Below are 21992 nucleotides of genomic sequence, written 5' to 3' on the forward strand. Positions count from 1 at the left end.
AAAACAGAATGTGACTTCTTAATTTTAAGATATCAGTGATAGACAAATCAAAAACTCTGAATTAAAGGAGAAATAAAGCTTGTAAAGCCATGTCTTGGAAGCCTTGAATGCCAGGGAATTTGGATTTTAATTAATAGGGAATGAGAACCCCAAATAACTCAAAAGTGTAACGACTGATCTAGAAAGACTAAGTTATAACACAAAGTCTAGGAGAAAAACACCTGATCATTCAACAACAAGCTCAAGTTACTAAAAAGAAAATTCTGTTACAGATGTTTCAGATTAAATAATAATTCTGTGAAAAGTTTTGTAGTATGTTCAATCACTGAAGCACATTTATATTTAAAAAGACAGCCCAAAGCAGTGTGCCTCATAATTAAAACAAACAAACAAACAAAAGAACCACAGAATCATCAGTCTATGGGGGTCTCCCATAGATTTTCAATGTAGAAATATGTGTGTATTTTTCTAAAGTAGAATATTAGATCTTTCTCAAGAATTACAACGGTGACCTAGGCTGAGCAAAAGGAATATTACGTTGAAAAGAATATAAGGACTGTTTTAAAGTACTAAAAGAGCAAGGAAGGGACCTTCCTTTCAAATGCCCTAGGTTGGTTCCTAAGCTGTGAGTCTTTGTTTAACTGGCAAAGGTGAGAGTTAAGGGGAAATGCCAGTGGGTAATAGCACATAATCTTTGGGGTTGCAGAGATGATTTCAAGCATCCATAAATGTAGAATTGTGTCAGTGGAAAGAGAGAGTGTGGAATTAAGCAGGCCTGGATTTGAATGCTGGTTATGTGATCTTGAATACATTTCTTAACTTCTCTGTAATTCATTTTCTTCACCTATGTATGAGGATAACAAATATTTACCTTACAGGCAAGGCCTAGAAAAAGCATAGGAAAGTACCTGGTGAATATTCAGTAAGTGATAGCTCTTCCGTAAAAACCTAACATTTATCAAGGTCCCTGTGTGCCTATCACTGTGATTCTGTGGTTTTCGATCCTTGGCAGATTTTTCAAGAGGGGGATGATTATACTTAGGTGATCAAGGAGTATCTCAAAGCATCTCCTCCTTTCCCTCTCCCTCTCTCTCCCTCTCTCTCTCTCTGTCACACACACACACACACACACACACACACACACACACATTCACTCTACCAGTTAAGAATTCTTCTAGCTTAACAAGCACCTTTTAAAAAGATACATGTCCTTTGGAGACACAAGCCATACTCACACTTCAGTGTGATCAGTTCCTTGCTCAGTGAAAAGCTGCTGGGTTCTCCTGGAAGTAGAAGAAGGCAGTCTGAGTTAGGAACTTTGGGAGGGCACTCAGTATGATAGGAAGGTGGGGAAGGAAGGAGGTACAGAAAGAGAAGGAGGGAGAAGAGAGGCCACAAAATATTGGTTCTAATTTGCACTAGAGCTTTGGAGGGGACCTATGTATCCCCTGACAATCTCTGAGGAAGTTAATTGAGATCTGAGTATCAAGACTTGTGCCAACATCAGATTGCTCCCTTTCATCCCTGTCTCACCAGTTCAGGATGGTAAGCTTCCCTTTAAATGCCATACGCAATAAGATAGGAAGGCGAATGGGGAAGATTTGTGCCCTCTTCTCTCCAACCCATCTTAACTCTCAAGAAAACTTTGGTAGGCTTTTTCTATTCACTGGTCCTTTTAAGAGGCAATCCCCGCTTCCCAAACTCCCCCGCCTCTCCTTCCCCACCCAAAATGTTAAGTGACGTAAGGTTTTTCTTACCAATGAATTCTGTAGCTATTCAATCAAGGTCGGTCATAGTAAACAGTCCTTCCCCACTTCCCCAATCCTCAGCTCTCAGCTCAGCTTTGACAGTGAAGATCCCGTCCTAAACTACTGAGACCCAATTCCCCCCCATAAACATTTCACAGGCTACTGAGCTGCGGAAAGCTGAGTCTGCCAACCTTGGATTCTGGGATTCTCAGGACATCAGATCAAGCAACTGAGAGGTCCATCCAGGAGTAAATTCCACAGATGGTTGCTTCTTTCTCTGGGATCAATGTTCTAACATCTGGGTTAATCAGATCATGCAGACTTGGTTAATTAAGCGCGGAAAACAGCTGGGCACGTTACTCAAGGCCCAGACGCACCATGACCAGTCGTTCTTAAGAAACAGCTTCTGGACAGACCAGCTCCAAAAAGCGTGTGGCGTCTGAGTGCGGATAAGGCAGGAGCAAAGCGGGCCGTAGTTTGGACCTTGGGGCCAAGTCTGCACTTTTCAGAGTTCCTTTTACTTTTCCGTAAGTTTTGAAATTGCATTTACCCGGAGGGAGAAGGTGTAGCGTGGCAACCGCACACAGCTGAAAAAAATATATATATTTGCACTCACAAACTCCCCAGATTCTTCACAAACAGGGGTGGAAGAGAAAACTTAGGACGTCCAAGTTCAGCATTAATACGAAGGAGTCGCCACCAAACATTCCGTACACTTTCCTTGGGTGGTTTATTCTCCGAGAAACACCTCCCGGCTTAGTGCGCCTGCGCACGCGCAAGCTGCGGCCCCGCCTCCCCTTTGGGGACGTAAAACGTGCGCCGGGAGGCAGGACGTGGGTTGCGCATGCGCTCTCACTGCATCGGCCTCGGTCTGTACGGCCGCAGGAACCGCGGAGGAGGTGTTCGCCGGTGTCTCTTGCGCCGGTTCGACACGGCGCGCCCCGAGACCACGGAAAGGAAGGGCTAGAGTAAGTGTTCCCCCCGGCCGCTAGAGTCATATAGAAAGTGTTTCCTTCCCGCCAGGCAAGTGCCTGTAGGAACCGGACCCCGCCCCCTTCCCGGCCTAAACTTTCCTCTCCTTACCCCTTTCCTTGTGGGGATCCCCCTCGGTTCCTCTTGTTCTGGCAGTGAGCCCCTGCCAAGATCATGAAGCTCCTGAGGAAGGACATTGAGAAAGACAATGCGGGCCAGGTGACCCTGGTTCCCGAGGAACCTGAGGACATGTGGCACACCTACAATCTAGTGCAGGTGGGCGACAGCTTGCGCGCCTCCACCATCCGCAAGGTACAGACGGAGTCCTCCACGGGCAGCGTAGGGAGCAACCGGGTCCGCACTACCCTCACTCTCTGCGTGGAGGCCATCGACTTCGACTCTCAAGCCTGCCAGCTGCGGGTCAAGGGGACTAACATCCAGGAGAATGAGTATGTCAAGATGGGGGCTTACCACACCATCGAGCTGGAGCCCAATCGCCAGTTCACCCTGGCCAAGAAGCAGTGGGACAGTGTGGTTCTGGAGCGCATCGAGCAAGCCTGTGACCCAGCCTGGAGCGCCGATGTAGCGGCTGTGGTGATGCAGGAAGGCCTCGCCCATATCTGCTTAGTCACTCCCAGCATGACTCTCACTCGGGCCAAGGTGGAAGTGAACATCCCTAGGAAACGGAAAGGCAACTGCTCCCAGCACGACCGGGCCTTGGAGCGGTTCTATGAACAGGTGGTCCAGGCCATCCAGCGCCACATACACTTTGATGTTGTAAAGTGCGTCCTGGTGGCCAGCCCAGGATTTGTGAGGGAGCAGTTCTGCGACTACATGTTTCAACAAGCAGTGAAGACGGACAACAAACTGCTCCTGGAAAACCGGTCCAAATTCCTTCAGGTAAAACAGTCTTACCCAGGGATAATTAAGAATGGGCAGAGGGGTTTGTGTAAACGACTCCTAAAGTTTTAGAACTAGGAAAAGTACAAGAGGAGGAAGGTTTAACTTGACTGGGATTGTTAAGTGAGATCATGAAATGAAAAGAGACTAGCAAATTGATATAGTAAACTTGGCTTAAATTCTTAAACATATAAAGCCTTACCAGTGCTTTTGGCTTGAGGTCATTGTGGGCTGTTTAATGGGTACTCTATGAGATTCTTTTGTCTGACTTTTATAATTGTGATTCTAGGTACATGCCTCCTCTGGACACAAGTACTCTCTGAAAGAGGCCCTTTGTGACCCTACAGTAGCTAGCCGCCTTTCAGACACTAAAGCCGCTGGGGAAGTAAAAGCCTTGGATGACTTCTATAAAATGTTACAACATGAACCTGACCGAGCTTTTTATGGACTCAAGCAGGTGGAGAAGGCCAATGAGGCCATGGCAGTTGACACGTTGCTCATCAGCGATGAGCTCTTCAGGCACCAGGATGTAGCCACACGTAGCCGGTACGTGCGGCTGGTGGACAGTGTGAAGGAGAACGCAGGCTCTGTTAGGATCTTCTCCAGTCTTCATGTGTCTGGGGAGCAGCTCAGCCAGTTGACTGGGATAGCTGCCATTCTCCGCTTCCCTGTCCCTGAACTCTCTGACCAAGAGGATGAGTCCAGTTCTGAAGAAGATTAATGATTGGAACTAATAATCGAGACAACCTGTGTCTCACTCCTTCACTGTTACATTTTCTCAGCATCCTTGTGACAGAAAGCTGCAAAAGTGGCACTTTGTGATTCTTACAGGGGTTTCTCATGTATTTGGTCACACAGGTGATTTGTGGTTGGCAGGATATGTATTCAAATTGAACAATAAAAGGAAATAATCTCCATGTATTACCATCTTTATTAATTGGGATCATTTTATTTCATAATTATGAGTTATTTGCAGTCCTTAGAAACATTTTGTGTATCAAAAACGAATGCCTGTATATTCTTTGGAATAGACTGTAAAATCCCATACTGCATGCTTTGAGGTAGTTTTCCTTAGGAAAAGCTTTTTAATATCTCATCTTCAGTTTACATTGTTTATTTTAATTCGGCATGGTGTTCTTACACTGGTTTTCTTAATGATCCTTTTCTCCCCATTTCCCCCACATTCCATTTTTTTTTAATTTTTAAATTTATTTGCTATTTTAAATGATAGCTAAATAATTAGAAGACTTTTCTTGAGGACAACTTTAAAATGTGTTTTTCTTAAGAGACTTGTTAAACTAATCATGTTAAAAGTAATAAGGTGGGGGTTTTTTTGCTTTAGAACTAATCATAATTGCTTCAGAGGAGCACTTAATTAGTTATCTTTAGGTCATAGAGCTTTGGTCTGCTAAGGATTCTCAGGATAATCTATTTAAGGTGCCTTTATTTTTAAAATGAGGCTGAGGTATGTGATTTGCTTATGGGCTATTAGTGGCAAACCTAGAAGTAGTCCCCAGTCTGGACTTGAGTTCTTTGCACTGCTACACTATTTATGTATTTATTTTTTGGCTTATCATAGTTAAATACTTAATGCTACCTTGAATTTGTGTTTGCTTTTACATTCTTAATGGACTGTCTCTATGTCCTGTTTTAGGGGTGAGAAAGCCTGTTCAGGAAGTTTAAGTCACATCGTTAGTATGTGGCAGTTGATTTGTACTCCAGCTCTTTACCATACTTAGGGAATTTCGGCAAATAGCTGAGAGTTTAAAATATTTTCATTATTTTTTCCAAGAGTTAGGGAGGGGGCCTTGAAATGTAATTGCATCTTGACCTTTTATGCATCTCAACTTAGCAAAGTAATTAGGAAAGGCCTTATGAAGAAAGAGTGATAATTCAGTCTGTAACTCCAGGATCAGTGGTGCCTGCTTCAAATAAGGACACTAAGTAAACTTTTGCTTGTCCTGTCTGTGTCTGGGCCTTTCTCTTGGTGTAAGTGCCAGGTTTGGGGATTATTTTTTATAAACTTCCTAACTAATCTGAACCTTTTTATCTGTAGTTAGGGGTAGACACATCCATATACTTTAAAACCACATTTTTATATGCCTGCTGTACTTCCTAATCAGAATAATTCAGATTGTCATTTCATTATAATTCATGAATGTTTAAGATATCATTAAAAGTATGTTATTAATAATTTGATAGGAGTGTAGATATGAAGTCACTAAGATTCTTAATGTTAGAGCCTGATTGATAATGCATCATATTCTCAGGAAGAATTTGGAGATTTAGGGCCTCGTGCTCATAATCTATGCAGAACTGGTTATTCCTAGCTGTTATCCTTGGTAATAAAAACCAGGGGAAATAAAAGCTTATGGTAAGTCTAACCAATACATTTTAGGACATAAGTTCTCAAATTTAGCTGCCTCTTAGCTTCACCTTGGGAGCTTTAAAAACTCTATACCCAGACTGGACCCCAGACTAAATAACCTTGCACCCCTAGAAATGCTGGGGTGTTTTTTAAAAATTATTATTAAAGCTCCCAGGTGATTCCAATAGGCATCAAGGCTGAGACCCTTGATTCAGGCCTTGCTCTTCAAAAGTGTGGTCCATGGACCAGCAGCATCCCCTGAGAGCTTGTTAGAAACTGGAGTCCAGGGCTCTACACTAAACCTATTGAATTGCAATCTGTATCTTAACATCTCCAGCTGATTGCTGTGTATAATCAAAGCTGATAAACATAAGCAATAGCTTATTCTCCCTGTGCTAGTTAATCTCTGCCTAGGGTTGCCAGCCATAGAGAAAAAGATTGGAGTTTTAAGATCTTTTAAGAGAGCTAAACTGCCAATATTCAATTACATTATCTATATAAACTGTCAATATTCAATTAAATTATCTATAAAACTCTAAATGAAAGCCTGTTTATATGTCTATAACATATTTAAAATATCTTTAAGAATTTGTATTTTTAAAAAGTTACATATTATACCAATACCATTATCAAGAGTATAAATCTTCCTAGATGCATAGGTGTAAATATCAAAATAGTGATAGGAGCATGTAAAATACAAAATTAATTCAAATAATTATTTTTTTACTATTCTATAGAAAACAAAATGAACCATAGGTCTCTGGAAATCATGCAGTAGTTTAATTCCAATTGCTATTCATTAATAAGGAATGACTATGGTAACAAATGGAAACACTGTCAGTAACATACCTCTCTAACGCAGTGTTGTACTGTAAGTTTCCATTTACCATAAGGTGCTTGTTGTAAACAAAGATTGCTACCCTCACTAGGCTCAATAAACGAGAAGTTTGCAATTTGTTTCATTTTGTTCCAGATATGAATACATATAAAATTACGTTTTGCTATTCCTGGTCTATTATATGTTAAATATTTTGCTAATTTTACATCTGGACTGTTGATGCTGGATTTCACTTTCATTAGTCCCTTATATACAAGTTGGATTCCCCCCACCCCCAGGTGCCACTAGAATAGCTTTGTAAAGCTAATTTTCTTTTATCTCTAGTTACTTTCAATCATTAACTTTAGTTTCCTTCTTTAATCCCTGTAACCGGATCTCAAACTCACAGTATCTTTAACAGAAGTGACTCATAACTTCTGCAGTTCATATATTCTGGAACTGAAATTCTCTGTGTTGCTAAAAAAAAGTACACGGATGAAATGGTGTATATGTGAATTCCCCAAAGTAGAAGCTGTTTGTTGGGAAGGTACTATTTTGCTTTTAAATCAGATGGTTTTCCAAGTAAATAAAACTGGCAGTTTGTATTCAGTATCGGGATATGTTGAATTACATGTTGAAAAGGGGTTTCTAAGGTGTTTCTTAGAGTTTGAGGAGAGAGAAATTCTTTCGCCTGTGGCCAGAGCTTAGATATGGGGCATCCATATTTATATTACACCAGTCATCAAGGGCAGTACATTTAATTTTATCTGTTCATTTTTTTAGTACCTGTTTGAACCAAGTACTGAGCTGGGTTTAGGAAAGAAACATGTAAACAAATCACTGGATAAAAGTAACTTGTAGAAAGTATGAGGGCACAATGTTGCAAGGGGTCGCTTTTAGAAGGAACTTTATAGAGCAAGAGCCAGTAGATGTACTTAAAATGATAAACCTGGAGAGGTTATCAGGAAGAAGAGGAGGGCAGGGCAAGTGTGCTAATCACAGTAGACCCTCCATGCCACAATAAAGAGTAGGTTCGACCATTACGAGAAACCACTGAAAAGTTTAAACAGGAGAATGGCATGATAAACTTTGCATTTCGCAAATATCACTGTTTGGCAGCATCAAGGATGCATTGGAGGAGGCAAGGTTGGAGGCAAGGAGACAGATTAAGAGAACACTTATTAGAAAAATTTAAGAGGAAAATGATGACGGTCTAAACAAAGGCAGTAAGAATGAAAAGTCAAGAGGAGGTATTAGGAGATAGGCTCAGAGGGACGTGAGGTTTGTTCAGAGCTATGGAAGGAGTAGAGTCTAGGGGTAAATCTCAGATTTTTTTTCTTGACTGGTGGGAGACATGAGGGCATAATTCAGACACAGGAAAAACAGGAAGAGAAGCTGACTTGCAAGGAAGAACAATAAGTTCAGTTTGGAATCTTTGGTTTGAAGTGCCTGTGGGACATCTGTAATGCTTTTCCACCAGACTGTTATATGCTTACTTACTCCCTTCAGGTTTTCGCTCAAAATATCACCTTCTCCATGAAGTCTTCCTAAACCAGCCTTTTTAAAAAATGTACCTTCTCCAAGATTCCCTTATCCTTCCTTGTCTTATTTTTCTCTGTAACGCTTAATTTCACTTAGTTGTTTTGCTTATCATCTATCTAGAATGTAAGCTCCAGGAAGGCAGAGATTATTGTCTATTAGGTCATTGCTATATCCCCAATGCTAAGAACAAACCCTGGCACAGAGTAGAGGCGCCAAAAAAAAAAAAAAAAAAGACTGAATGACCGAATGAATCAATCTCCGGAAGAAGGTCCCTTAGGCAATTGTGCATACAGTTCTGAAGTTCAGGAAAAAGCATTTGGCCGGGGATAATAATACAAGAAATGTTCAGCATATAAGCAGACCTGAAATCATGGAGAAAAAAAAAATGACCTAGGAAGTATTAGTAAAACTAGAAATAAAAGAGGGCCAGGCATCAAAGCATAGGGAAACAGCAATATTTAATCTCTTTAAATGCTACTTCATTCTCTGTATTATCACAAAGCACAGGTGTTTATAGATTTCAACACTTAATATAGTCAGATAATTATTTTTCCCCTACATATCTCTATAGTGTACTAGAGATATACCTGTAGAATAGCTAAAGTATTGATTTCATAAAAAGCTGAATTTTTAAAAGTTCTTAAGATAAAAATGTCTAAGTCGGGGGGCAAAAACCAAATTACTTTTGTTTATGTTTTTTAAGTGGATCTTAACATACATGTACATTTACTAATTTAGTGTATGAAAAGTTAGTTTTAAAAAATATATTAGGGGTGATGATTTAATTTATTAAAAGATTTTTTTCAGGATCCCCATAGTACAGGGATTATTAGCAAGCTCTGTTTCATTCAGGTCGAAGGGTTACTGCTATATGGCCCTTAGCCCTCATGTCTCCTACCCTAATGTGCATCTTTGATTCCCTCACCACTTCCTCTTTTACTCCCTGTGGGACCAGAAGTGTCAGAGTTGTGACATAAACTTTGCAAAGTTATACCTGTTCTAAAAATTGATTTTGACCAGCCCATAATTTTGTTGATACACATTTTTCAGCAAATGAGTTCCCAGTTAGTGAAGAACAACTAAAATGGGGATGTAAAAGCAATTATAAAAAGAATAAACAATTTCAGATAAAGTTTTTAAAGCCCTAAATAAAAGTTTTCTTCATATTGATGTTAGCGTATTTAAACTTTGTGCTGTGATTCAGTTTACGTATTTTAAAAGATTTAGTAGTTTAGAAAAGTGCTATTCAAGATTTTCATAATGCATTGTGTGTATTGCTGATGAATTCTCAATTTAGAAGTTCAGTGCAAAAGTGTTACAGAAAAGCCAAAATGGTTTCTAACGGAGTTGAGATGCAAGTATAATACTTCTGTGTATCAAGGATGCCTTACTTAGAAAAGATTCAAAGTCAGCAATGCAGCTAATTAAGATGTTGGAGAATAAAACCTCTAGTAATGGCCTAGAACAACTTGAGGAGTTACTTAACATCATCAAGTAGCAGGTAAACTTCACTAGAAATAAAAAAGAAATTGGCTAAGTTCAGGAAGGAGATAGTTAAATTAGAAAGACTATGAAAAAGCATTGGCAAAAGATATTTGTTAAGCTGAAGTGGAAATGATAAAATCCCATTCATCATGTTTCTTTACATGGCAAGAATTCTTCCTTTTTGGGAAGTGTTTGATACAGCATCACCATCTCTATTCTCATCCATATTTTAGAGTGTTCTTTGTAGATTTCCAAGTATACTAATTGAAAGATAGCCCATTTATTTTTCAGTATTTAACTTCTCTATCTTAAGAAACATGTTAGTGTATTCTGTTGTGGTAAAGAACACCGGGAAGGAAACTGGGATATTGTGAATTTATTCATTTAAATTTAGGAGAAGCTAATGTGTTTTCTCAAGGAAAATCCACTTTTGCGTGCAGCACTTTAGTTGTATGCAAGTCTGCTGACACTATCATTTTTGCTTTTGACAGTGAATATTTTAATTCTATAACATTTGACATCAATATGGGAAGGTCTTATATTTCTAGATGCCAGTTGCTAAAGATTGTGACATTTATGACAAATTGTAGGGATTTGGATTACCGGTCTTCTTTTAAGTTCCCTTTCCTTCATCCCTTAACATTGCCCACATTCTTTAGAATGCCTGTTTTTCTATAACGTAGGAGACCTAGAGGACTTAGAGCTTATTTCAACTTAGGCTGCCACATTTGGTTCCAAAACACCCAATACTGAGGCAGGGCAGTATCTGTCAGACAGCAAATACCAAAGAACAGTGTCTTTGCAGCCACACTGCCTGGCCATGCACAGAGTTGGCACCACTGTCCCAACTCCAGGAATGGACAGCCTGTTAAAATAAAAGGAACCACGTGCTTATTAAAGACCAGACCTGTGGGAAGTGCTTTTAAAGGAAATATTTAATTCTTTGAAGAGTCCTATGAGAAAGGTTTCGTCAGTACTATTTTCAGGTAAGAAAACAAAAGAGGTTAAATAATTTGTCCAAAGTCACATAGCTGGTGTCTGTGATAAGGTACCCAATCACGCAACTCTCTAAAAATATAAGAATGCCAGTCCATTCCTCAATTTTCTGTTTGGAGTAGGTCAAATGCACCTAGAAATAGAAAAATTGTTTGGTAACATTAAATTTTATGTAATCGGCCAAAGTTTGTGGCAGTCATTTTGTATGTTTTTTTATTTACCTACCACTGTTATTTTTCATCTCTCATGAAAAATCAGGAACTCAATCATATGGCATTCTAGTCTGAAATATAGTTGAGGATTAGAAAGTGTACAGAGACTGTTGTAAGTCTATATATTAAACCAAGCCCCTCAAGCCTTTACTCAGCATGTTACTATTTCACACTTAGTTTTAGCAAGCTTGTTTTTAAAAAAAGTTTTAAGCCTACTGTCTTAATTCATGCATTATTCTAACATAGTAGCACCTTAAGTGGCAGAAACTATGCTACTTCGGTATGCAAAGATGAATTAAGATATGTGTCCGTGGTTTTAATCAGCAAATTAGATATCGAGGAGAGATGACCACAAATGGCCAAGCTGACAGGGAGGTGACTGCAGTGAGAAATGACAGCTCAGGTGGATCCTGAATCACCGTCGGAAGAAAAAAGTCTAAGGCTTAGAGGCTTTCACTGGGGCCTGAGGACATTACTGTGTTATAATAGCCGGTGCTCATATTGAGGAAAGGATTGAATTACATTCAGTGCATTACATTCAGAAGTCAAGGAAATGTATTGTCTTTCAAAATTACTTTTCTCCAAAAATCATTAAAAGATAGTCAAACTTAAAGAAATCTTTAGCTATCTGCCATACCTAGAATGACAGTTCCAGATAGCCAGAGTTTTACCATACCTTAATAGTCTTAATAAAAAAACTTAAATAATTGTTGAAAAATGAATACTTGTTAAAGAAAAACATCCCAATAGATTTTAGCTGTAAAATTTATTCAGAGGTAGGAGGTCCTCTGAGTTCAAGTCTAAGTTCCAGAAGTTTTATGTCTGGAATTTTTCGTCAAGTCCTAGTGTAAACATCAACTAGAAATTTTTGTTTGACACCAATGTGAAAAATTGCTCTGTGGATATAAAACATTTTAATCTTGTGTTTCAGCTCATTGATCCTGTGACCATAATTTAGAGTTTTGTCTTCCTCTCCAAGTATATTCTTGACAATGGTAGAAGTCACTTTTTTGTTGTTGTTGTTGTTGAGGTGGAGGAGAGGAAGATAGAAAATGCATTGTAGTACACGGCTCTGAATCATTTAGAATCATAAAAGGTTAATGCTGTATGGAAACTTTTATGTCATCTGACCTACTCACTTCATGATACAGGTGTCAACTGAGGCCCAGAGAGTGTTGGTAACTTGCTCAAAGTCGCTCAAACAAGAGTTTTTCATAGAGTCCACATTCCTGTTTGATCCATCCTATTCCAATTTCTTACGCATTTTCTTGTCACCAGTGCACATTGGGAGGCAGTTGGGGTAAGTGAACAAAGACCAATATGGGATTCTAAAAATGCCCTAAACCCTCCTTTATCAAATAATTCTTCATCTTGGGGCAAGACAGTTTCTCTCTCAGAAGCATCACTGAGACTCAAACCCAGCTTTGAAGTCCATTTGTCCATTCTTTGAGCAACTATTTGTCTTCTGCTAGAGAAAGACTCTGCCTCCTGCCTTTCTTCTTCTGAGAATCATTTCGTTCTTCTGACAACCACTTACTAAATACTATGTGCCAGGCACTCTGCCAGCCCCCAGAGATATGAGGTGAATAGAGAAGGTCCCAGTCCCTTCCTTCAAGGGAAACCCAGTCTAGGATGGGGAAAGACAGAAAGAAAACAAGCAACCATAGCACTGCGATCGGTACAGGAATAAGAACAATGTGGGAATCTGAGAGCTCAAAGGGTGCTCTAAGCTCAGCCTGGCTTCACTGAGGAGGTGCCATCAGAGCTTAAATTGGTAAATTCCAGAAGCTCACACTGATCTTGCATTAGTTTCTAGAGAAATGAGGCAAAGGAGACTGAAAGCATTCCTCTCAAATTTACTTGGTAAAATTGTTTTCTTCTAAATATTGGTCCCTGTAATCCCTAAGCTCTCTCTAAGCTCTGCAGTGAAGAGTCAACAAACCTGAGAAGAGACATCATGGAGAAAGGAGGTTATGTTGCTTCCTACTCTCAGAAAGAAGTGAAAAAGGCATCAGTGGAATCAGAAATACAAACAGGAGACCGTGACTGAAAAGAAGAGAAAGATGCCAGAACCATTGTATTTTCCATATTTTTGTTATCTCCTGTTTCTCTCTGATGACTTAACAGCAAACCAATTAAACCAGAAAAGAGAGCTTGTTGCTCAGTAAGCGGGGGAGCAGGACATCATGTCCTCTCCACAGCCATTCTTGGAAAAGAGGATGTCCAGGGTAGGGCGGGTGGTGGTGGCCTCCTCGGGGAAAAGGAAGCAGGCTTCTGGGCCTGCTGTCAAGCGGAAGTGCCAGAGAGCTGACTTGGGCCTGGGGAAAGCCCAGAGGCTGACCAGCAGGAAGACCTGGGGTCTTTCCTGTCTCTTTATTCACCATTTTATCCTTGGTATAAAATTCAGGAAAATAACCTTCATAAACAACTTCTCTCCTAAGTAGTACATTTTACTAAATGGCCAACATGGATTGGGTGTGGTGGAAGGAAAGGAAATTTTCTGCAGAAGGGAGAAAAGAACACAGTCTATTTTATGAGGAGGAATGAACTCTGGGAATAGTGCTCTGACCCTGTGTGTCTCAATGGTATTCTCAGCCTGGGTGAAAGGAAGTGGAAGAATGTGTGGAATGTGGGGAAGTGGGAAGAGCCGAGACACAATTAGTTCTCTTCCTCATTAAATGTAGGAATATATTTTTAAGAAAATGGGTCTGTTATCACTATAGTAAATTTGGGCCTAACTCCTTGCCTAGAACTTAACAGAGCTTAATAAGTGTTAGAATTTTTCCTGCCTTTCTGGGAATCATTTTCACCCTTATCTCTAGCTCTTCTACTCTCTCTGGGTCACAGTAAAATATAGTGGGAAATGGTGTGAGTAGACAGGACATGTGGAGAAAGACCCGGCCTTTTTAATAATGGTTTGCTGTAGATTTTAAAGCTCTTAGATTTGCGTTTGATGCATGGGTTTCCATATGTCCTTCTAAATGAATTAGAAACTTTAATTGTCAGAGTCAAGAAAGTAATACAGCCAGATTTTATACTTGAGACTATAAAAAGGATGTTGCACACCAAAGATTACAGTGTAATTTACATGCTGTTTGCTACAGTTACAAAAAAGACTGTATATAAGCATTTGCAAAAGCATCGCCTTTCTGAATAACTATGAATCACAGAAGAAGTCATCTATGCCATTCTCAGAGGACTCTGGCTGTGGTAGGGCAGACATGAGAACTGGCCTGTGAATCAGATCAGGATGTGCCCACGCCCTACCAGTTGGTTGTGTGACTTGAAATCATTTCATCCTTTTGAACCTCCATTTCTTCATCAGTAGATTGAGGAAAGATGGGTGGCACTTGATTTCCTAGGCACCCTTGCAGATCCCTGATTCTACTTGGTGCAGTAGCAATAATTGTTTGTTATCTTTAAAAGTGGTATCTCTCCAGCAAAATAAATCTTCAGTGACTCTCAGGTTTAAAAAGAATCTATTTTGCACCATATTCCAAAAGCTGCCAAATTTGGGGTTTGGCTGACTGCTAAAGAGAGCAGCCTGCTAGAAGGAGCAAATTCCAGAGCTGAGGGTCATTTTTTTACAATGCTTTGCCAATACTCCCATATTTTCAAAGTTGTTGGGGGCCTTTAAACTTGAGCATCAGGAGAGAAACAGTTGTTTAAAACACTTTGTCAATAGGTACACAAAAATTTTCAACTGTACAAATATTTTTGAATAGTTTGCCACATTCCAATGACATGCTAAGTTGCACAGTCCTGCCACTTTCCTCCTTGTTATTTTTCCTCCCCTATCAACTTTGCTTGCTGTCCCAAAGAACTAGGTAATGAGAAAACACAGGTCTTTATTTTTACCGGAATGTTCTCTCAGTTTAGCCAGTGGTTCTCAAACCAGGCAGCTAGGGGGTTTTAAAATCGCATGATGACTGGGCCCACCCCAGGCAATTAAGTCAATATTTGGGGAAAGGAATCCAAGCATCTGTACATTTAAAAAAAGCTCCCCAGGTTTTTCTTTCTTTTTTTTTTTAACTTTTTATTTTTTATTTTTTTTAACATCTTTATTGGAGTATAATTGCTTTACAATGGTGTGTTAGTTTCTGCTTTATAACAAAGTGAATCAGCTCTACATATACATATATCCCCATATCTCCTCCCTCTTGTGTCTCCCGCCCACCCTCCCTCTCCCATCCCTCTAGGTGGTCGCAGAACACCGAGCTGATCTCCCTGTGCTATGTAGCTGCTTCCTACTAGCTATCTGTTTTACATTTGGTAGTGCATATATGTCAGTGCCACTCTCTCACTTCATCCCAGCTTACCCTTCCCCCTCCTCATGTCCTCAAGTCCATTCTCTACGTCTGCGTCTTTATTCCTATCCTGCTCCTAGGCTCTTCAGAACCTCTTTTTTTTAGATTCCATATATATGTGTTAGCATACAGTATTTGTTTTTCTCTTTCTGACTTACTTCACTCTCTATGACAGACTCTAGGTCCATCCACCTCACTACAAATAACTCAATTTCATTTCTTTTTATGGCTGAGTAATATTCCATTGTATATATGTGCCACATCTTCTTTATCCATTCGTCTGTCGATGGACACTTGGGTTGCTTCCATATCCTGGCTATTGTAAATAGAGCTGCAGTGAAACATTGTGGTACATGACTCTTTTTGAATTATGGTTTTCTCAGGGTATATGCCCAGTAGTGGGATTGCTGGGTCATATGGTAGTTCTATTTTTAGTTTTTTAAGGAACCTCCATACTGTTCTCTATAGTGTCTGTATCAATTTACATTCCCACCAACAGTGCAAGAGGCTTCCCTTTTCTGCACTCCCTCTCCAGCATTTATTGTTTGTAGATTTTTTGATGATGGCCATTCTGACTGGTGTGAGGTGATACCACATTGCAGGTTTGATTTGCATTTCTCTAATGATTAGTGATGTTGAGCATCCTTTCATGTGTTTGTTGGCAATCTGTATGTCTTCTTTGGAGAAATGTCTATTTAGGTCTTCTGCCCATTTTTGGATTGGGTTGTTTGTTTTTTTGATATTGAGCTGCATGAGCTGCTTGTAAATTTTGGAGATTAATCCTTTGTCAGTTGCTTCATTTGCAAATATTTTCTCCCATTCTGAGGGTTGTCTTTTCGTCTTGTTTATGTTTTCCTTTGCTGTGCAAAAGCTTTTAAGTTTCATTAGGTCTCACTTGTTTGTTTTTGTTAACACTCCCCAGGTGTTTCTTATCTGCCACCAGGTTAAACCTTGGCCCTTCATCACCTACTAGGCCAGTTGGCCCTAAAGTGTTCTGTGGCCACAAAACCAGTCAGGGTCTGGCTAAGAAAAAGAGATGGAGCATAGAAAAAATTGTGAAATTGTAGATTAATTATCCCCACTACTGAAAAGGCAACTTTAAAAAGTTAATGAGGGGAGTGTATTTCTTTAGCTTTAATGCCTCATCGCAAGATTTGACTATACCTTATGTATTTTGCCTTGCTATAATAAATTCACAATTAGGATGCATAGTGACTATAATAAATTCACAATTAGGACTGATAGTGAATATTTATTGATGTACATATATTGCTCAACATAGTGAAGGGGGTTACAAAAAAGTAGCTCCTTGAAGGATGGAGCTTATAAATCTTGGGATGCAAGAATTATGTAAGATGGAACAAGACGGCAAAATCGTATATTTTACAGAGAGTGAAAGCTAAAATTGTTGGCAACCGGAAGATAACACAGTTGAGTGGAATCACCTAAGAAGGTGGTATTTGAGACTGGGGCACCTGAATGTCTTCTTTCACTCAATCAGCAGGCAGCAGTGGTAAGAACATTGGCTCTTAGCTGGAAAATCTCAGCTCTACTACAGATGGGCTCTGTGACCTTGGGCAAGTCATGTTACCTTTATGATCCTCAAATTTAGATTTATGAGCTTTAATCTGTAAAATGGAAAAAAAAATGATAAAACTTTCCTCATAGAGTTGCAAAGAATAAATAATATGATTTAAGCAAAATACCTGGGAATTAATAAGAGCTCTATTTAACTCAGTTTTATTCCTCCTTCCTGTTGCATCTGTTTGCCATACATACCACTTGGGCACCAGATCAGCCATGGAGGTGTGAGGCAAAAGAAATGCCTGAAGTTTCCTCCTATCATAAATCCCTACCATCTGCCAAGGATGGTGTTATAACCAGAAAAAGTAGACCCACTCCGTCCAGTTACCCTCAGCAAGAGACGGGCTAGCCGATCGTTCTCAGTCTTTATCATATTTTTATTTCCTTATATTAGGATACATAATGCATGTCTCACCTCATTGCACAGAGGATGGAGGTGAAAACTGTACTTTTGTAAGTGATAACAAGCCAGTAAGGAAGAGGAACATAGAAAAGCATATTTCATTCTCTACCTCTGCATCTTTATTTAGAAATTAATTAATTAAAAAAGAAAAGCACATTTCACTTCATGCCAGGAACAGTAACCCCTTCAAGGACACCACTGTGTGCACACAGAGAACCATAACTACCCACCTAGGAGGTCCTGGCTCTGTGTACTGAACCACAGAAGCTCATGTGGCCCCATGGTGCTGAGGTTGGATTTATCAGCCATAACCCACCATTACACTTCCAACCAAACAAAATTAATATTAATTCTTAGGTTGAACAATAGGTACTGTCTTTTCTTCCATTTAGTCACCTTAATTCCTGTGGTACCTGTTAATGATTATTTGAATATCATTCTTCCACTGCTCAACTTTCCTTGTCTGGGTGTTTCAGCCATATGTAAGTCATAAAAAAATCACAATTCTCTTACTACTTCTGAGTCAGTTGCAAACAACAGAAAGCAACTCTGGTAATGGAAGCAACAAAAAAATATTTTAGGAGAAGTTGAGGAGGCCTCATATAGGAAGAGAAAGAGGAAGGCATAGTCAAATCTCTGCTGCAGAAATATCTGTGTAGGACAATGCAGCCGATGGAATCACCACCCCCAGACAACCACCACCAATCCACTGGACTTAAAACTCAACCAGAGATTCTGAGAGTAATATTTAATGTGCAGGAACATCAGGTTGGCCATCCAGAGGTCACATGTTCACCTTCCCTGGACCAGGAGGCAGGATGAAGGACTGTTCTGTACTCCTTTACTCCTCTGTATCCTGAAATTCCACCCCTTTCCCCAGCTAGGAAGAGTGTGGATGCTGGAGAGCTAAAATAAAAGAAAATACCCACGATTTTAGAACAGTAGGAGTATGAGAACTAACATTTACCCAATCCCACACAAGGCAGACTCTATACCGTGTTAGAGGCACAGGCCTGCAGCCAGATTGGCGTTGTTCAGACCCCATCTCAGCCATCTGCTGGAAGAAGCAAGGGTGATGCTGAGCCTGGAACCCATGTCCGCCCGACTCTAGGGCCTGGTGTCCCATCACTAGTTCATCCAGTCCGGTAGGTTTTAACTCTTACATTCTTCATCCGAGCAGAGATGCTAATTAGCTAGGAAAACCTTACCCTGAATCCCTTTCAGGCTTCATATCTGCTTGGGAAAAAAAAAAAATTACCTAACCATATAAAATAGTTGAATAATTGGCACATTTTTTTTTCTTTTATGTGACTACTTCCCTTAAATCTTGACTTCAGTCTTGCTCTTGGGCTCCTGATATTCCGATGGATGTCTGATTCACCAGCAAGAACTTAAGAACCCGTCCTACTGATAGATTTAAAATGGTGGCTTATTTAAATAGGCAAAGTCAGTCAGCGGATCACTAAATTTTTAGACTGGGCAATTCTCAGTAGGAGATTCAGTATTAGTCCCGAAGCACAGTGGAAGTTCAGGAGACTCAGGTAGCCCCTGGCTTCCACAGTCACAAGTCTTGAGGTCACCTCAGGCCACTTACATTTCTTATCACTGCTTTTCCCCAGCTGACATTTGGCTCTGGAAGGCAATGGAAGCCAGGAAAGAGGAAGATGATATTGTACCTCCCCACTCCCAACACACACTTGTCCTTAGCCTCAGCATTGTTTTCCAATCCAGCTGTCAGACTTCACGCATGGAAGAGGAGGAACTAGCAAACATATCCAGATTTCCTCTTGGGCACCAAATGCTAAGCAGGGTAGGCCACAAAAATTTTAAAGAACAAAACCCACCAGCATTTTTACTCTCCTACAGTTAAGCCTCAATTTAGAGGTGAGCCAAAGTTAAAAATATAAAACATATAGCAAGTGCTTCTCTTCCATCTTCCTAAGGTTGTCAGATTTAGGGGCTGGGGGGAATAGTGAACACGAGAGACCTATTCTAAATGATTATTCATTGCTTACCTGAAATTCAAATTTAACTGGCTATCTAGCAGCCCTACACCCCCATGTTCATGTCTTTGGCACCACTGGCCATGATTGGCTTTGGTTGGAGAGATCTTTGCTTGGATGGAAGTTGGGAGGAGGACTAATGAGTGTATTCCTGCCCAAGATTGGTCTTGGCTCTAGTTTTAGAGCCTTTGTTGGAAGAATGGAGAAAGGCTGATCTCTTCTGTGTTTGAAAAACACTGACCTAAGCCTTTCAACAATAGCATTGGATGTAAATAAATGTCTACTTAGCAGTCACCTTTTCCAGATGATCCTAATATCCTAAAATAAAAAAGTTATTACCTTTCTCAATCCAGTCATCTGAGACTGTTACTCCAGAGAGCTGCCTAATTGCAAGATGTCTTTACAGTAGTAGTAGTTAACGTTTATGATGCAATTTGATAGTGTGAGGTTATCTTACAAAATTAAATTGGTAATTACAAGTAGGCTTATACTCTTGATAAATTAAGGAAGATTCATTTTAAATGTATCGCCAAACATAAATTAAGTCACAAAAACTCCATAAAGGTAGGAACAACATACAACAGGGAGACACTATTAGGTGGTACTTAACAGAAAGGCTCTGGAGTTAGACCTCCTGAATTCAGTATCTCTAGTAAGGACTATTTCAGTGACTGACTTCGGTGTCCTCACTGGTAAACTAAGTGCCAACCTAATAGGGTTTTTTTGAACATTAAGTGAGGTTTTTGACGTCTTTTATAATGATTGGTCCAGAGTAAATGTTCAACACATTTTACCTGCTTTAGATGGTATATTGAAAAATTTTCTCCTTGGGACTCAAAAAATATCCATGAACACTGAGCACATTTTCAGTTCTGAAAGGAAACCAATGTGCCAGCAGAAATAGAAACAGATATCCTTGTTTTCAAATAAAGACAATTTCTTTATGGGAAAGATGAACATTAATGATGCCTTACGGACAGTTGAACATAGCTACTCATAGTCAGAAGCTTAAACCATCAAGTTAGTGTTTATTTCTATTAACCTAAAATAATTTTTCCTGAGTCATGGCATAAACTTTTCATGTTTCCCACCCCCCGCCACCATAAACACACTGGAAACTATCATTCTTAGGCAGGGATAGGGAAGCTGGGGGGTATTGAAGGGACTGTTTTGTGAATTAGATAGTCAATTAAGAAAGGGCTCGCTCACAGACTGAAAGAGAGTTGAGGAGGCCTACCATCAGCTGCCCAGGCCAGCTCTCAGAGACCAGAGTCCTGGTTACAGAGGAAGGACCCTGAGGCCACGTCCAAGAGGAGCAGTCCTCAGAGCCTAGTATTGCATATCTCCTGCTAGGGTCTTGGAGGCTGAACCCTCCCAGAGAGATGGCAAAGCTCTTTTTTCCAATACTCTGCATTTTTGGAAAGTGGTATGTTTATTCCCTCCCAGGCCTTTTCATTTTTATTCTGAATCACAGGAAAAATCATATTAGTAAAATCTGTCCGTATTATGACTGGTTACAGCAGATGGGGATTTTCTTCGAAGTTTTCAAGGAGTGTCACCTAGCAGCTGGGTTCCTTTGCCTGGATAGAATTGGCTCCCTAAAAGCAAAAAGAGATGGAAGCACTTGGGGTGATAAAATTGTGTCAGTTTGGAATCAGTCTAGAACAGTTTAAAACCTCTCAAATCCAACGCATTCTAAAGCTTTAAATGCTATCCACTAAGAAATCATATCTGAGGAATTTTTTCCGTTAAACATTTAGTCTGGTTCAGACATAATAAGATACTAATCTTTTCAAAACTTGTTTTCCCTTATTTGGCTTTCTTACTTTTTCTAAAAAGTAAGAGTTTAATGTACTAGAAGTGCTGAATACAAGGGGTGGAGTAGAAAGTACCCTGGGCTTGGTTTCAGGAGAACTAGGTCCAAACCTGGATTCCATAACTAAGTGATTTTATGACCTTGGGCATCACTAAGCCATTGTGAGCCTCATCTATAAAGTGGGGATAATGCCACCTGGAAATGTGGGGAACACTAAATTATGGAACTTTTATGTAAGCACTCAGCTCACATAGTAGGCGCTCAGTAAATTTAAATCTGTGGCCATAGGAGGATCTTATCACAAGCATCGTTAGAGCTTCTTCTTTAATTAAGTGTGAAATGAATGTAATTTTAAAGCTTTTATGTCCTGATCAAATAGAGATTATGATCTTCTTCTCGAAGAAACTAAAATAGTTTGAGAAGACAGACATCATTCTAGGGTAATAATAGAAATGCAGAAATGGACAATTGTGCTTTAATGCATCAAAGATTAAAAACAATGCAAAGTCAGAATAACATTTGTTTCGTCTGCCAGAATCTTACCCTATTTCTTACCTTCGATTTGTTTAAGTATAGGAGATTAGGATGGTACAGACTTTTGAAGATCTAAACTATTTGTAAATATGTATCTTTGCATATGCAAATTATAATATACATATTTTAAAAGGTTGTTCCAACTTTATTTGTAGCAGAGATCAGCAAACTTTTTTCTGTGAGATGATGTATATTTTTTAGTCTTTGCAGGCCTCAAAGACTCCTTAGTGATTACTTAACTCCCACAGTCTCCTTAGTGATTACTTAACTCTGCCACTGTAGTGCAAAAGCGGCCATAGACAATA

General features: G+C 39.7%; 2 protein-coding genes and 1 long non-coding RNA gene across 11 annotated transcripts in view; 2 read left to right on the top strand and 1 right to left on the bottom strand.

The window, feature by feature from the left end:
* Positions 1–3326, bottom strand: part of LOC132362225 (uncharacterized) — a 745765-nt gene extending 742439 nt beyond the window's left edge. For all 5 annotated transcript variants that reach the window (XR_009502307.1, XR_009502304.1, XR_009502305.1 and 2 more), the window contains exons 1-2: positions 1940–3326; positions 1236–1283 (exon numbers count right to left, since the gene is read on the bottom strand). This is a non-coding gene — a long non-coding RNA (uncharacterized LOC132362225). The remainder of the gene's footprint in view (positions 1–1235; positions 1284–1939) is intronic.
* The window catches only part of ITGA1 (integrin subunit alpha 1), a 179545-nt gene that overhangs the window by 7320 nt on the left and 150233 nt on the right, over positions 1–21992 (top strand). The window contains exon 1 of one of the 5 annotated variants that reach the window (XM_059916365.1): positions 2630–2716. The exons of the other annotated variants lie outside the window; for them this stretch is intronic. The gene's annotated coding sequence lies outside the window, so the exon portion shown is untranslated. Of the gene's footprint in view, positions 1–2629; positions 2717–21992 lie in introns of those variants that run through there. 5 annotated transcript variants of the gene reach the window in all.
* On the top strand, positions 2877–4541 carry PELO (pelota mRNA surveillance and ribosome rescue factor). The gene is made up of 2 exons (XM_059916366.1): positions 2877–3620; positions 3910–4541. Exons 1-2 carry the CDS (start codon positions 2895–2897, stop codon positions 4339–4341), a joined length of 1158 nt encoding a protein of 385 aa, XP_059772349.1. The 5' UTR covers positions 2877–2894; the 3' UTR covers positions 4342–4541.

The sequence above is a fragment of the Balaenoptera ricei genome, chromosome 3, assembly GCF_028023285.1.
Source record: "Balaenoptera ricei isolate mBalRic1 chromosome 3, mBalRic1.hap2, whole genome shotgun sequence".
In the NCBI taxonomy this organism is placed as follows: domain Eukaryota; kingdom Metazoa; phylum Chordata; class Mammalia; order Artiodactyla; family Balaenopteridae; genus Balaenoptera; species Balaenoptera ricei.